General features: G+C 39.0%; 1 protein-coding gene across 5 annotated transcripts in view; it reads left to right on the top strand.

Annotated features, from left to right (window-relative positions):
• Positions 1 to 13,723, top strand: part of abcb6b (ATP-binding cassette, sub-family B (MDR/TAP), member 6b) — a 29,649-nt gene extending 15,926 nt beyond the window's left edge. For 2 of the 5 annotated variants that reach the window (XM_042426966.1, XM_042426971.1), the window contains 5 exons: positions 3,041 to 3,215; positions 3,360 to 3,472; positions 4,859 to 4,953; positions 10,530 to 10,598; positions 13,461 to 13,723. In XM_042426966.1, coding sequence (XP_042282900.1) covers positions 3,041 to 3,215; positions 3,360 to 3,472; positions 4,859 to 4,953; positions 10,530 to 10,598; positions 13,461 to 13,587 — 579 coding nt within the window. In that variant the 3' untranslated portion in view covers positions 13,588 to 13,723. Of the gene's footprint in view, positions 1 to 3,040; positions 3,227 to 3,359; positions 3,473 to 4,858; positions 4,954 to 5,245; positions 6,473 to 10,529; positions 10,599 to 13,460 lie in introns of those variants that run through there. The other 3 variants (XM_042426967.1, XM_042426968.1, XM_042426969.1) reach the window with 3 other exon arrangements.
• Positions 13,724 to 14,267: the final 544 nt, after the last annotated feature.

Below are 14,267 nucleotides of genomic sequence, written 5' to 3'. Positions count from 1 at the left end.
CCGGACCATTTGTCCTGTATCATTCTGTGTGTCCCTGCATATGGCAGCCACATGTGGTGAAGCTCTGATAAGTCCGACTCTGCAGGCCGACGGCTGGTTACAAACTGCAGGTGTGAGTCATCGCTTTTGTTGTGTAAGGTGTCAGTCAGATTTGCTTTTTTTAGACTTTAAACGACACAAACAGCCGTTTCAATTTAGTTTAGTTCCTGCTCAGTGATGCTGCCAATCACGGCTCATAACTACCTGTTTGTTCTTGTTCTGCTGTGACACACCTTCCTGTGCGTCATGTTGAATCACTGCTGGGTTTAAAGCAGGCTGATGAAGAGGAACAGAGGTTTATGTGTAGGAAAAAGAACCAAGAACCTGTCATTCATCAGTTATATAAATGTGAATTGAATTGATGAAGTTATCACTGACTTAAAGCATGAGACAGGATGTTTTGGCTTCTTCAATATGTAACAAAAACATAATCTCTCCCTAACCTAAAGTGTTTTAGTAGTGGTGGAGTCCAGTGCTTTGAACATCCAACCACCAACCTCCACCTGCTCTCTTTGAGTTTTGTGCGATATAACTGCATGGATTGGAAAAATAATTGCCACTTAACGTGATCCAGGCAGCAATAAATGTTTTGGGCAAAGGCAAATCATATATAAACATATTTTGTAGAAGAAAGGGTTGGTGAGGTCGTATCTTAAATACATCATCTTACAGATTGACTTAGTCGTTAATGGTAGTCTTTATTTCTTTTGTGTGAGAACAGCTGTTTTACACTAATTCTTCCTCCTTTTGTTCCCTTTTCAATGCAAAACAATAAAAGGCTCTTTTTGTTTTTATCCCTCTTTGTTTTCTTTTCCCTCTCCATCTGTCTCTTTCTCTTTTTCTAACATTTGTTGTTAGAGCTCTGTCAGCCCGCCTCGATCAGAAACAGATGCCGTGTTGTTCTTGAGTGGAATAAATACCAAAAGTAAACGTCAAAGATCAAATTAAAGGAAAGTGTTTGATTATTAGCCAAACCAAGCTGGTGCAGGAAATGGAATTTGTATTGTTGTGGCTGAGGAGGAAAGCTTTCCACAGGAAAGGCTGTAAGTACTGCGCACTGACCAGAGAGTCATTTAAAACCGGAAATTATTTCAGGAGAGATCAAGGGCTAGATTCCCGAAATTCTACGAAGTCTCTTCTGAAAAAGTGGAACACATTACGACTATTTCATCGATACATGGTTTGGACATTAAAACAATCAGACCAAGTTGGATGGAGTCCCTTCTGGTCGGCTCCGTCTGCTTATAAATCACACAGTGTGTAACAGTTAGGGATTTTGATCTCTTGCTTTCTGGTGAAGATAATTTAAAACATGTTAGATCTTCACAACTGAAGTGACAAGTGTGTATAGGAGAATTTATTTTTAAAAATCTGTCTGAAAATAGTAAGCTAAAGAAAAACAGCACGGTGTCGTGAGTAGTTTTGCTATCCAGTCGACAGTTTCACCTCATTGTTACAACGTTCACTTACTTCCAACTTTCTCTGGACAAAAGTAATATTACATTATTTTAATAATATTAGGGAGTAGGGCTGAACTTGATATTACACCAGTGTCACCAACTGTATGTCAGTTGTGGCGCTGGGCAGGTACAGTAGCGTGCAGCGGGTTTATCAGAGTGAGGAGTTTCTGAGCAAGAAAAATCAAAACAGTGAGCTGAAAGATGCTAAAATGCTCTGTTCATAACTACAAGCAGTCCCTTTCACATTACACTTACTCATTTGATTCATTGTTAATATAAAAATATGAATCAGCACAGCTTTACATCACTACTTAGTATTCTTGTCATGATGTTAAACAGCCATGCTAGGCAGAGGTCAGCGGGCTGTGGTGGTTATTATGGAACATGGAGCAACTCTCCACTGTTAAATTCATGCCATGACTGCTTAAATGTTTCATAAAATTTGTGGTGTTGCCACCCTTTGACACAATACCTTTATTACATCAGTGTTAGTAAAATTAAGCCACACTTTTAACTAGAGCTGCAACTAACGATTATTTTTATTATTGATGAATTTGTTTATTATTTTCTCAATTCATCATTTTGTCCATAAAATGTTAGAAAAAAATGAATGCAAAATATCTGTAATCATTTCTTAGAGCACATGGTGATGTCTTCAAATGTCAATCCAAAATCTAAAAATATTCAGTTTACTGTCATGTATGACACAGAAAAGCTTCAAATCCTCCCATCAGAGAAGCGGCAACTAGGACATTTTTAGCATTTTTGCTTTAAAAAATTACTAAGACAATTATTCAATTATTAAAATAGTTGACAGTTAATTTTCTGTCGATCAACTAATCGATTAATAGACTAATCGTTGCAGCTCTACTTTTAACCTCTTGGTTCTTGACTCATATTTCCCCGATTGGAACACACACACTATGGAGAAGGCTTGTTGTTTTCTCTTGACTCTTGACCTAAATATTTGATTTAAATGTTGGTTCAGTCCAGGAAAACACTGTCTGTAACACACAAAAAAGATTAAAAAATTTTTTTTTTTTTACAAAATATGATGGGAGTTGTGTTTCCTAGAGTGTGCTTGATGAAACAATAGCTAAGTAACGAACATATTAAGTTTCAGTTAAAACGGAGATGTACAGAAGCGAAAAGAGGGTAAGTGGGTAAAATCAGATATGTAAAAGCTTGGGAGAGAGAGACAGGGTGACAGGGAGACAGGGGCAGAAATCAGTGTAGGACATGTGTGCCTGTCTGTGACCTCGGGCAGCATGCATTATATAGTATAAGATGACTTAAGCCATACAACATTTATGTAGACATATACTGTGTGTGAGAGAAAAAGAGCAAGTAGAGATAGAAATTCCCCCTATTCAAGTTTGCATAGTGACCTGCAGATCTGTAGATCACATACTGTATATTGTTAGTGAAGAGCGATGTACAAACCACCTATGTGACCTGACCTGCAAGAGATAAGAATAACCAGTGAATTAGTTTAAAAACTGTAATAAATCTCTCCTTCTTTTCCCCTTTCTCTGTTTAAGGTGCGTCAGTCTTCTCTGAGGTCACACATCGGCGTGGTTCCCCAGGATACCGTTCTTTTCAACGACACCATTGGCAACAACATCCGCTACAGCAGAGTTACAGCGAGCCGCCAGGAGGTGGAGAAAGCTGCCATGGCTGCTGACATACACACCAGGATAATGGAGCTACCTCAGGGTCAGGCTGGGGTGTGTGTGTTTCAGGAATGATGATGGTGGTGATAAAGCATCCTATAACAGGACATTTTGCCAATTTGAATCCTGTGATGATGATGATGATGATGATGATAATGATGATGAAGATGGCTTTGTGTCTGACCAGGTTATGAAACGGATGTGGGGGAGCGTGGTCTGAAGCTCAGCGGTGGGGAGAAGCAGAGAGTGGCCATCGCTCGAACCATCCTGAAAGAGCCTCGGATCATTCTGCTGGATGAGGTTAGAATATATGAACACTTACACACAGAGTTACAGCACTGATAAACCTGCAGACTAACAACTCGTTCAAGCAGACCAGACAAGTGGCTGCAATGTGAGTGGCATTGTTCACACACTTTTCTGCATATTTTGTGTGTACTTGGAGGATTAGAGCAGAATCATCCCTTTACGTCACCTCATATTTCTTTAGAACTGTGATTTTTCACAATGTAAACATGGCAACACAGTTACTATATTGTTAAAGATTCCTTCCAGACATGTGTTAAGACATAAAATTCTTTTATTCTCTTCTTGGAATAATAATTTGTGTCTGACAGTTGCTAAAATTTCATCTACGTGCCGCTGTTGTTGAAAAATCCAGAATCTATGAATATGCAAATATCTTTCATTTCAAATGTTTTCCTGCTGGACACCAGATATCTCCTACTTTACTGAAAAGTCCATTCTAAGTTTCATACGGGACCACGATTGGCTCCGATCTAGTTGTGATGTCACAAATCCTACTCACAGGTACACATAACAAAGTCAGATTTAAACTGACCACAGAGAGAAAGAGCTTTCTAGCATCAAACTCTGCACATACATCATTCTGAACAGTGAAAGTCAAACATCAAAGTGAAGGAACAAGAAGTAAAACACATTTTAGAGGAGGAGGATTTTAATGTTTAGGTCATATCATAAAAAGCTACTGTAGAGGTACCATATAGATGCGGGTATTTGTGGACAGGCTTTTTCTTTTTACTCTTATTCAGTTCAACACAGAAAACAAGAAGAGAGACAGACTGGCTGCTGTTTATCAGAAGTTACAATCCAATGAGGCTCTGTTTCATAAATTAAAAGAAACTCAATTAAATATTGGAGTACAGTTTTTCACAACAATGCAACATGCATAGAGTAACTGAAACCCTGTAGCGTGAGCAGCATGTTAGCAGAGTAGCAGGAACAGTGTCAAGTGTAGGTCAATGCTCAAAGCTGAACACAAGATCACTGTAGTTCCGTGCATAAAACAGAAAAAATTAGACTTAAAACATAAAAACTTGCTTTGGATTGCGGTTATGCATGTGTAACATGGATGAAACACAAACCAAATTAAAATAGAAGCATATGTGTTCTGTGAGACGAACGACTGAAAAACACAGCTGAAATGCTTTCTATGTAGACATGGCGTAACATGTAACACATTGATTTGATTTTGATTGTAGTAGCTAGTTTGGGTCTTAGATCTTCTTGATCCCTGGATGAGGATGCCTGCTCCAGCTCACTGAGTCTATGTCAGATTGATTGATGCCCCTCACTGTTCTGTGTCATTATAGTTGCTCTGTTTACATTGAAACAAACAGTATTTCATTTGATTAAACACCACTAACATGTTGTTTGGTCCACCAGGCCACTTCTTCACTGGACACACAGACTGAGAGGAACATCCAGGCTTCACTGGCCAAGGTCTGCACCAACAGGACGACTATAGTGGTCGCACACAGGTGACATTACTACCAAGTTGTGTCTCGCTGGGAAGGAAGCTCTCTGCATCCTTTCTTTAAGCATCTTAATAAGATCCCTTGTTTTACTCATACAGTACTGTTTCTGAGGGTTTAGACCAAAACCTTAACATTAAGTGCAAACAGTGTGACAAAAGTTACAATTTGGGCTTTAAATGCAATGAAAGAAAACGCACTGGAACAAGGTTGAGCAATTAGGGTTTAAAAAGCAACAACATTTAAATCAATGCAACCAAAATTACATTAATTTAACGATCAGAACTTAACTTTGCAGGACATCAGCTTCATCCACGATGGAATAAAATAACGTATCGTCTGCAAAGTGGTTTGGTAGGGATTCAGCATCAATATACAGGAACATCCACTACCAGTCATTCCTGGACAGTCAGGTGAAGCATGAATATCTCTGTCAGCTCTAACACTGATGCTAGATGTCCTATTTTCACTGCCTCTATCTGTATGTGTGCCAGTTCAAAGCAAAAACACGGTCCAACACGGTGTTGGATATGAGTCTGCTTTTTTGGACACGAGTGTATAAACACACTTTCTCTTCTAGGACCGACAGTGGTCTGTTACAATGTGATTACAGTAGCGATGGTAATACAGGACTAAACTAAAAAGAAAAGCCGAACGTGAGTAAAAGAGATGAAAGGAAGGAGGGTTGTGGTGAAAGGAAAACAGGATTACAGCAGACACAAAGAGAGGGATGGAGAGATTAAATGAAAAGCTGATTGGAGGACATGAGATGACGTGAGATGACAGGTCAACAAAAGTAAAAGAAACAGATGTCTGGTTATTCGGCAGTTGGAGTGATATTGGAAAAGACTTGAAAGGCTCTGGCACTCGCTGACATTAAAATACATCAGGAGCGAAGCAGCTTGTGGTGTTGATTCCTGCCACACTACATGAGCCCATTTTGCATCACTTCCTCTGTGGTCCACATTTCATAGAGAAAAATAGTCCAAAGAATTATTTTATCTTGTTTCATGTCTAACATTAGTAAACCATGGTTTATTACAACATTATTAGATCATATGTTTCTTTCCATGCAAAGTGTACGTTATGTTTTGTGCTCTCTAGAAAAAGTTGGTGATATTCTGTGTGATACAAGAGGCAATGTATACCTTCTGCTTCACTGAGATTGTTACTATCAACTGAGTTGTTGTTTTTCTCAAGTCATAGTCCTCTAAGTTAAGCTGTATTGTCTTTTTCATATTATTGGACCTAGTGGCATTTGAAACTAAACATCAAAACCTTGTAGTTGACTCCAAATCAACAAAAACACAATGACAATTCAGCAAAAAGTTATAATAAGCCAAAATACAGACTGAAGGTTCCTTAAAATTCTATGTAAACTCAAAAATCAACTCAAAAAACTCAAAAAAGAAATTATTGCCACAACTTTAATGAAAAGATCATGTGTGCAAAGTAAATATGATGCTGCAGCCAGCACCTCGTTAGCTTAGCTTAGCATAAAGACTGGAAACGGGGAAACAGCTAGCCTGGCTCTGTCCAAACTAAATCTGCCCTAGCAGCATCTCTAAAGCTCACTAATTAACATATTTCATCTCACTTGATTAATCCATACAAAACTGAAGTGTTAAAAGTAACAATTAGTTGTGTCACCCGTGGGACTATTTCTTGGAAGGTCACAATGACTTCCTCTGGTCTCAGGGCAAGACTCCAGGATGTTTTGCATGTTGAGTTTAATTTTCTCAGTTCTTCTGTGGTTTGAACCAGAAGTGTAGCTAATAAGATAGTCAACCACTAATGGCAGCTATATAACCAAGAAACAACCTATGAAAGTAATTATGTCAATTTGTCTCAGGTTGCAATTTATCTTCATCTGTTTCTCCTTGGAAATGAACCAAGCAGGCAAGCTCTTTGATCAGTATTCTAGCAGATGTTTTGTCTTGTGTACTCTCTGTCTCTACTTTCTAGATAAGACCTTATATTGACTGGCAGTCTTTGAATAAGTTGATCCACCGGCTTCTTAATCTTTCAGTAGCAACACCAGATGGAGTCTGGTTGTAGGATCAGGACTGTTTATTGACTCAATCCGTCTGCCTTCAATTAAAATAAAACACACACACAATCACTAGAGACAGGTCACGGTTTGAACTTTAAAGGGTGAGCTGAAATCTCCTTTTCATCAGGTTCAGTTATTGGATGGAGGGATTTTTATTTTGGTAGCTATCTGTTAATATAATCCAGCCATATGAACACTTCACCTTGTTACTCACAGTCTGGGTGGTAGTGCAGTGTGGTTTTATGGGAAGTTATGTATGGGACCAGGTGTAGTTACTTCCAGGAGTCTTGTTTTCAATGTGATGTTGCCAGCCAACCAGCTGAGACTTCAGGAAGTTGTTGCGTCTGGCCAAGAAATAGTCCAACATGTATCCCCCGGGTTAGGCTCGTGGTCACATTGGCTTTATACAAACAAACCGAACCAGCACTACTTCGTAACATAATATTATAGCAGGATAGTTACTGTGTTGTTGCAATGATTGTATTGATTAAAAACAGAATTGCATCTCTTCCATCAGATACACCTGAGATGGACACGGCTGAAACACTTCCTGAGTAGATAAGCTGTACCTCTCTGTGAGAAAAGTGAATAAACATATTTCATTCATGAATGAAATTCATAACTGCAAACAAACACCTGGGTCATAGGTGTCTGGTTATACTGTCTGGTTACTAGAAATTAACTGCCAGCCAGTCAGCATCAAGAATTGTCATTGGCTATGACATAAATTAAATATTATATCCACAATTCTTTTACATGTCTAAAAATAAAGTTGATGTGTTATTTATTTTGCGCGGTATTTCACATCAAGACTCTATTGACCTTATGTGGACTGCCCATTTCTTACTTTCTTCCATTTCTGGTTTTTGTCTCTTAACTTTGGTTGCTATCGCTGGCCGTAGTAAATACAAATAAGAAATTGTGGTCCTGATCAGTACACACAGCCTTGTATATACTGTACATTTAAAAACAAGTTAAAACAAGTTAAAAACACACATCCAAATCTTTGAGGACATCATATGGTCTGACACCACCACATATCAGATTAAAAACACGATCTACAGCAGATAGTTTTGTTCAGTATTAACTAGACAACCTCTGAACTTCTGATGATGATATCATGTCATTATATACACATAAATGAAACACAAATACCACAAATTCTGACCAGTCGCCATTATAATAGTAACATGACTAATGTCCAATTAGGACCAAAGGCTTGAATAGAGGCTTGATCTAAACTGTACAGTCAGTGAGTATTTTGAGTATATACACTATTCACACTAACAACATGCTCTACTGTATTAAGTTGTCATTTTTCACAACAGACATTTTAACATGTACAACAAATAAAGCACAGGTGTAATTAATAACATGAATCATGGCTGCATTCCATTTAACGTGTGCAGGGCACCTAAATGGAACATTGTTAATGTTATTAGTAACGCCTGTGATTTTCCTGCTATTACCAGTCAATGTCTGCTATGAAAAAGTCAACAAGTTATCAACTATGTTTTCATTTATTCAATCAGGACTAAAACCACAAAAAATGAGTCATTGAGGAAAAAAATTAACTTGATATAATGGGAACTAACAAAAAATATGTTGTTCACTTCCTGTGTGTTGGGACAGAAACATAACCTGAACATTATTTCTTAAGTATTATAGTATTTTACCAAATTATGAATTTGTGTCATAAAGATTTATGTCTGTCTGGGAAAGATGTTTGAATTATTTTATCCTTCACTGCTTCCCAGATAAGATAAAAAAGGACTGTGTAAGATTTATCCTGAACCTCACCTTAAAAACAGGACATGAACTACATATCCTGAGTATACTGCCTGCTTATAAACATGCTCAGTTTTTTCCTCTTGCTGAAAAGCCTAAATGAGCGGAGAAAAAAACCTTTTGACATGTGCAGTCTCTGGGGAGAGATATTTCTACCTGTGACCGAGGTTTTCTATCAAATATTGAAGGTGGGCATCCAAAGATAGCCATGATGACATTAAAGTAGAGTGGCACGTGGCTCAAGTGAAGCTTAAAGTGACATCCAGCAGTTTGGAGAAGCATGAACATGAGCTCTATTGGTTTGGAGAACCGCTTTTGTACAAAATCTTATTTTTCGATTCATGTCAGATTCCTACATTTATCTCAAAAATAAAGAAAAAAAACACATCTGCTGAAAACTTTCATCTGTGCACTTTACAACACCTCTGAAATCATTTTCCGATCCCCCACTGGGTCAGATCGCGAGGTCAGAGTCCGGAGCTGAGAGCCATTTAGATCGTTGAGTGTGGCTTTAATCAGACTCTCATCAGAGGCCGCTCATAAATATTAACTTTAATAATTTACAGACAAGTTCATGCAGAGTTCTCCTTAGACAAACCCACTCAGCTGTGTGCGCACTCGTGTGTATGTGTGAGCATCATTTTGTTGCACATATGTGACATAAATGACATAACTGAAGTATGTGTGTGTTCGAGTGTTTCTGTTAGTGATTACTGAGGAATGAGTGTGTGTGTTCCAGTTTTATAGGACGGGTGAACATATGCAACATCCAACCGCACACTCTGACTCCCTCCCGCTTTCTCTTTCTATGCGTTTCTCTCTCTCTTTACCCATTTCCTCATCTTATCCCCCTCTTCCCAACCTGTGACACCTCTTACCATCTCTACGCTACTCTAACCCTCTACTTCTCTCTGTTTTTCCAAAGCTTTGAGAAGACATTGACTGGTCAAACTCTTGCTGTACATCTTGTATGTGTTGGTTTTCCATCCAGTCGTTTGTCAGACACCTCATTCACACATGTTTAAGTAATATTTTATTTGGACTTGCTTCCTTAAACTAATCTTCATTGATTTGTAAGGACAACACAGATTAATCAACATTTCTGTAAATGTACCAGTGTTGGTGTTGTTAATTAGCCAGCTGGCGTATTTTCAGCTGTAGTCCTTTGGCAAGATGTTTTAAAACCAATGAAGTGACAGGTTAAGAAATACAAACATAGAAAAGTAAGATACCGAAATGACAACAAAAGCTGCTTTGTAAAGACCAAACTCTAAAAACTCTTGGCTAACACACACCAAAGGCATGGCACAGCCTGTGTCTTCATGCTCATGTGGAAGTAAAACACTCAAGGGAGCGATAAAGCCAGAGCTTAGCTAAACAGGGCTTCCATGACAATTGTGAAAGAATAAACAAACAGACAGAAAATGAAATACAAATCTTCATCCTGCTGTTGCATGCTCTTAATACCCCATGCTGCCAAGCCTTAAACTGGTTGTGCTGCATAGACAGTTACAGGTGACACCGTTTCAAAAACAACATGTTATTTATAGTGTATTTAAGGTTTTTTTCCCCCCACAAAACAAGACAGTTATTGAGCAACGAAAGTCTGTTCCCCACACAATATTAAAATTATAATATATTTATCAGTCTGGCTTTTATTCCATGTCTGATAGATAGTAATATAAAACAACAGGCAATAACATGAGAGAAATGAAGAGGTGTAATGCTGGTATGTTTGCAGGTTGTCCACTGTTGTAGAAGCGGACCAAATCCTGGTAGTTCACAACGGACAGATCGCAGAGAGAGGAAGGTAAGGCTAATTTTTTTGCACAAAAATATCTTAAAGTTTGAGTAAGCCAGTGAGCTGGGACGTTATCAAGAAAAGAGACAAACATTTTCATCTCATCCTCCGACCACAGGTGTGTATGTTTTTTTTGTGTGTGTGTGCTCGTGTGACACACCTGAACGATTGTGTGTGTCCTAAGTGCTTGCAAATTTGTTATCTGTAGATCAAAACTTCTCTGTGTGTGTTTGTGTGTGACCCTTAAACCCCCTGGTATCTGTCTCAGCCCCAGAGGCTGATGGACCATACTAACACACACACACACACACACACACACACACACACTGGAGCTGCCACTTAACTGCCGATGCGTACAATCCTTTGATATAGGAGATGAGTAGGACTTCCTTTCTCACACACTGAGGTCTCTCTCACACACACACACACACACACACACATCCACACACAGGCAGTGGCAAGCAAGGCAAAGGGAGTGATATTTCTTATCATATGTATGTCCTTCAAACAAACACTTCTATTCTGATAAACATATCATCCAGCACTATTCATAACAACACTAAGGTACTGATAAAAACACACCTGACTGATGAGTTGGTCACAGTGGATGCAGGCGTTTACCCACCTGTCTCTGCAGTGACTCTGTTTGTCCCTGCAGGCATGAGTGGGGGGAACACCATCTAAAAACCATTCATCTTTTGATTGACACTGTGATGTAAACATAAGACAGGTCCATTTAACCTCCGGTGTCAGAATACACACTGCCTCATAGTGTGGGAGGGTATCATCACACAGGAAGAGGCTGCATCCCATCCTCAGGCTGTCCCTGTGCTTTACAAGGACTATCCACACCAAGCCAGATAATTATGAAAATGCTGTTTACATGTGAAAACAAAATACTTTTTGAGGTAGTTTTTGTAAAGACCTCTTCTTCCTCATCCTCTTTCAGTCAGCATCTGTTTGAAGGAGTGGAACAGACACAGCCCCATACTCCCAACGAAATAAACACAAACTGTGATCAGCTGTACAGAGAACGAGGGGACAGAAACATCTTAACTCTAATGTTACACACTTTAATGACTAGTTTACATCATTGTTCTCCGCAAACTCTGTTTACCTCGTAAACACTAAGCGCACTAACACATGAGGCTAGCATTTTCAGATTTATTGACTCTGGAAACTGTTTTCAAAAAGCTCAGTTTTGAGAAAAACCACCAGCTTACTATGGAGGGACAGAGCCATAAAAAAGATACTTTTTCAAATTCAGCTGGCTTAGTGCGGATGTATAGAGCCACTGGGGTCACGCATAAGCCTCAGCCTTCTCATCTTCCAATTTTTCGAATTTTCTTTCCTCAGATCGACCTTTTGACCTCCCCTCTCGCTCCCTCCACCTGTGTTTCTCATGTCCCTTCCTTTTCTCTGTCCGTCATCCTCTCTCTGCCATCCTGTTAGTCTCCATCTGTTTCTTCCATCAGTTTTCTCTCTCTTTGCTCTTCGTTTGTCTGTAACCTCTATTTCTGACCCTCTCTCTCTCTTTCCGTCTGGCAGTCCAGACAGTAACAGACTTGTGGTTTTATTAATTCATAGTAAAGTTGGTTGAAGTCTGCAGGAGGATTTTAAATAGCTCAACTTTGTTTTTAAAGCAGCTCTCATGTCACAAGACATTATGAGTGACACTGGACCCACCTTCTCCTCTGACTGCTCTGATTTTCTGTTTCTGTTTTTTAAGTGTTAAGATTTTTTTTTTGTCCCTGACAATATCATCAGTGATTGGACAGGTCCTGTTGTCCGTACGTAAGGTAGCTGCTCATCAAATTTTGACAAAAACATTTTGAGTACCCATATGGGTCTGTACAAGCAAGTCTGGAGCATGGCTGACAAACACAAATCTTCTTAAGGTGTGTTCAAATAAAGCACAATTTCATACGAAGTCAATGAAAAGATAAATGAATCATTTCGGGAATTGACGTGTTTACTGAATGCCTCAGCTGGGAAGCAGAATCAGAGTCACATAATAGTTATGCCAGAGTTATGCTAAAAAAAGATCTTGTTCGTATGGTGACCACGTTGAATGGCAAAAGTGTTTACAGCTGTTAAGAACGGCCACACTTGAAGGCGGAGTGACAGGCTGGCCGTGATAGAGGGACAAGACACGATAATTGTCTAAATATGGGGACAATGTGACACATTTTTCTCTCCTAGAGGGAATTCCAAGTTTTTGCATTTGGTTCTAAATCCAAATGTGACAGAAATAGTTGTGCAACAAATGAAAAAAGAGAGCATGAAAGAGAAGTTCAGACCCGGCTTACTTTCTCACCTTCGCATGTCGCATTGACACCATGATGGATGGATGGGAAGGCCTGGAAAGATTCCCACGTTATATGATAACTGAGTTGATCTTATGAAGGTTTAAAATATGGTGCATTGACAAAATTATATTGTATCCATGAAATTGGGGTTTAATGACAGACTGATGTGAGGCGTCCATGTTTGCTTTGTTTTTAGACACTTCCAGATTATTAAGTGCCAAGTCAGATATATCAGAGCTTTCAGAAAAATCCCAGCTTACTAGTCATAATTTTAACTTGGAAGTTGATGTGAACACTATTTACAAGTTGGAAATATTATAATAACGGTAACTCCGATATGAAATGAACGCGGCATAATGTGGGATTATCCGTTTCGGAAAGTTACAATTGTCAGACACAGCCCCGCAATTTTTTGGGAAAGGTGTGGAGGGAGGGGGCTGTTCAACCATCCAATAAGCAGTTCTGATGGAGCATACTGATGCCTTTTTTTGTTTTTAAAGATGTAGTTTTGGGTCGTCACCTTTTCTCCTCTTTCTTTCTTCTTATTTCCCCTTCTGTTCAGGCATGATGAGCTGCTGGTCCAGGGAGGTCTGTATGCAGCCATGTGGATGAAACAGCAGAAAAGTCTCGACACACAAAACACAGAAACACAGATCAATAATCATATTCAAGACACTGAACTGAACTGAAAACATACATACGACATTGAAACTGAGCTGTTGTCACCATCCAAACCTGTCAGATTTCACTGAGGCTGTGAACCGAGTTGTCACAGTAGAAACATTTAGCAGCAATAATAAAACTTTTTCTCATGTTTTAACGTAATTTTGTACTGTTTTGTCACTCTGTAATGAACTTTGAATTGCTTTTGTATGAGATTGCGATCTACAAATGAGTTTGACTTGAAAGTCTACAACAGAGTAATAGAGCCGTGGTTATGGAAAGAAAATCAAGAGAAAAAGTAATTTTTGACAAGATTTTGAGAAAAATGTGATAATAGTAAACGATTTACTTAATTAAAGCTGGACTTTTGTCTCCCCCTTCTGGCAGTGAGAGTAATTGAGAGTAATTAAACGCTGTTGACATGTGCTTACGTCATAGGCTCCGCCGTAGCACTCTGCTACTGTTGCGACTGTTAAACGGTGGATAAATTGTCTTGAGCGTCACACAACTGTCACGAAATAACTCGTTTCACTATCAGACTTTGATCCATTCAGTCCGATAACATTTAGAAAGTCTAGAAGAGAGTTAGCAGAGGGCTAACTGGAAGTTAGCTGCTCAGCCAACAGAAGTCTCAAGGTGCGCATTCAAACAGCCAGAGTGGGAATGTCCCTCCTGACATGAGATTTAAAAATTCTGTATACTGTGA

Source organism: Thunnus maccoyii, chromosome 11 (assembly GCF_910596095.1).
Source record: "Thunnus maccoyii chromosome 11, fThuMac1.1, whole genome shotgun sequence".
NCBI classification, from domain to species: Eukaryota; Metazoa; Chordata; class Actinopteri; order Scombriformes; family Scombridae; genus Thunnus; species Thunnus maccoyii.
This window is presented reverse-complemented; position numbering and strand designations above follow the sequence as displayed.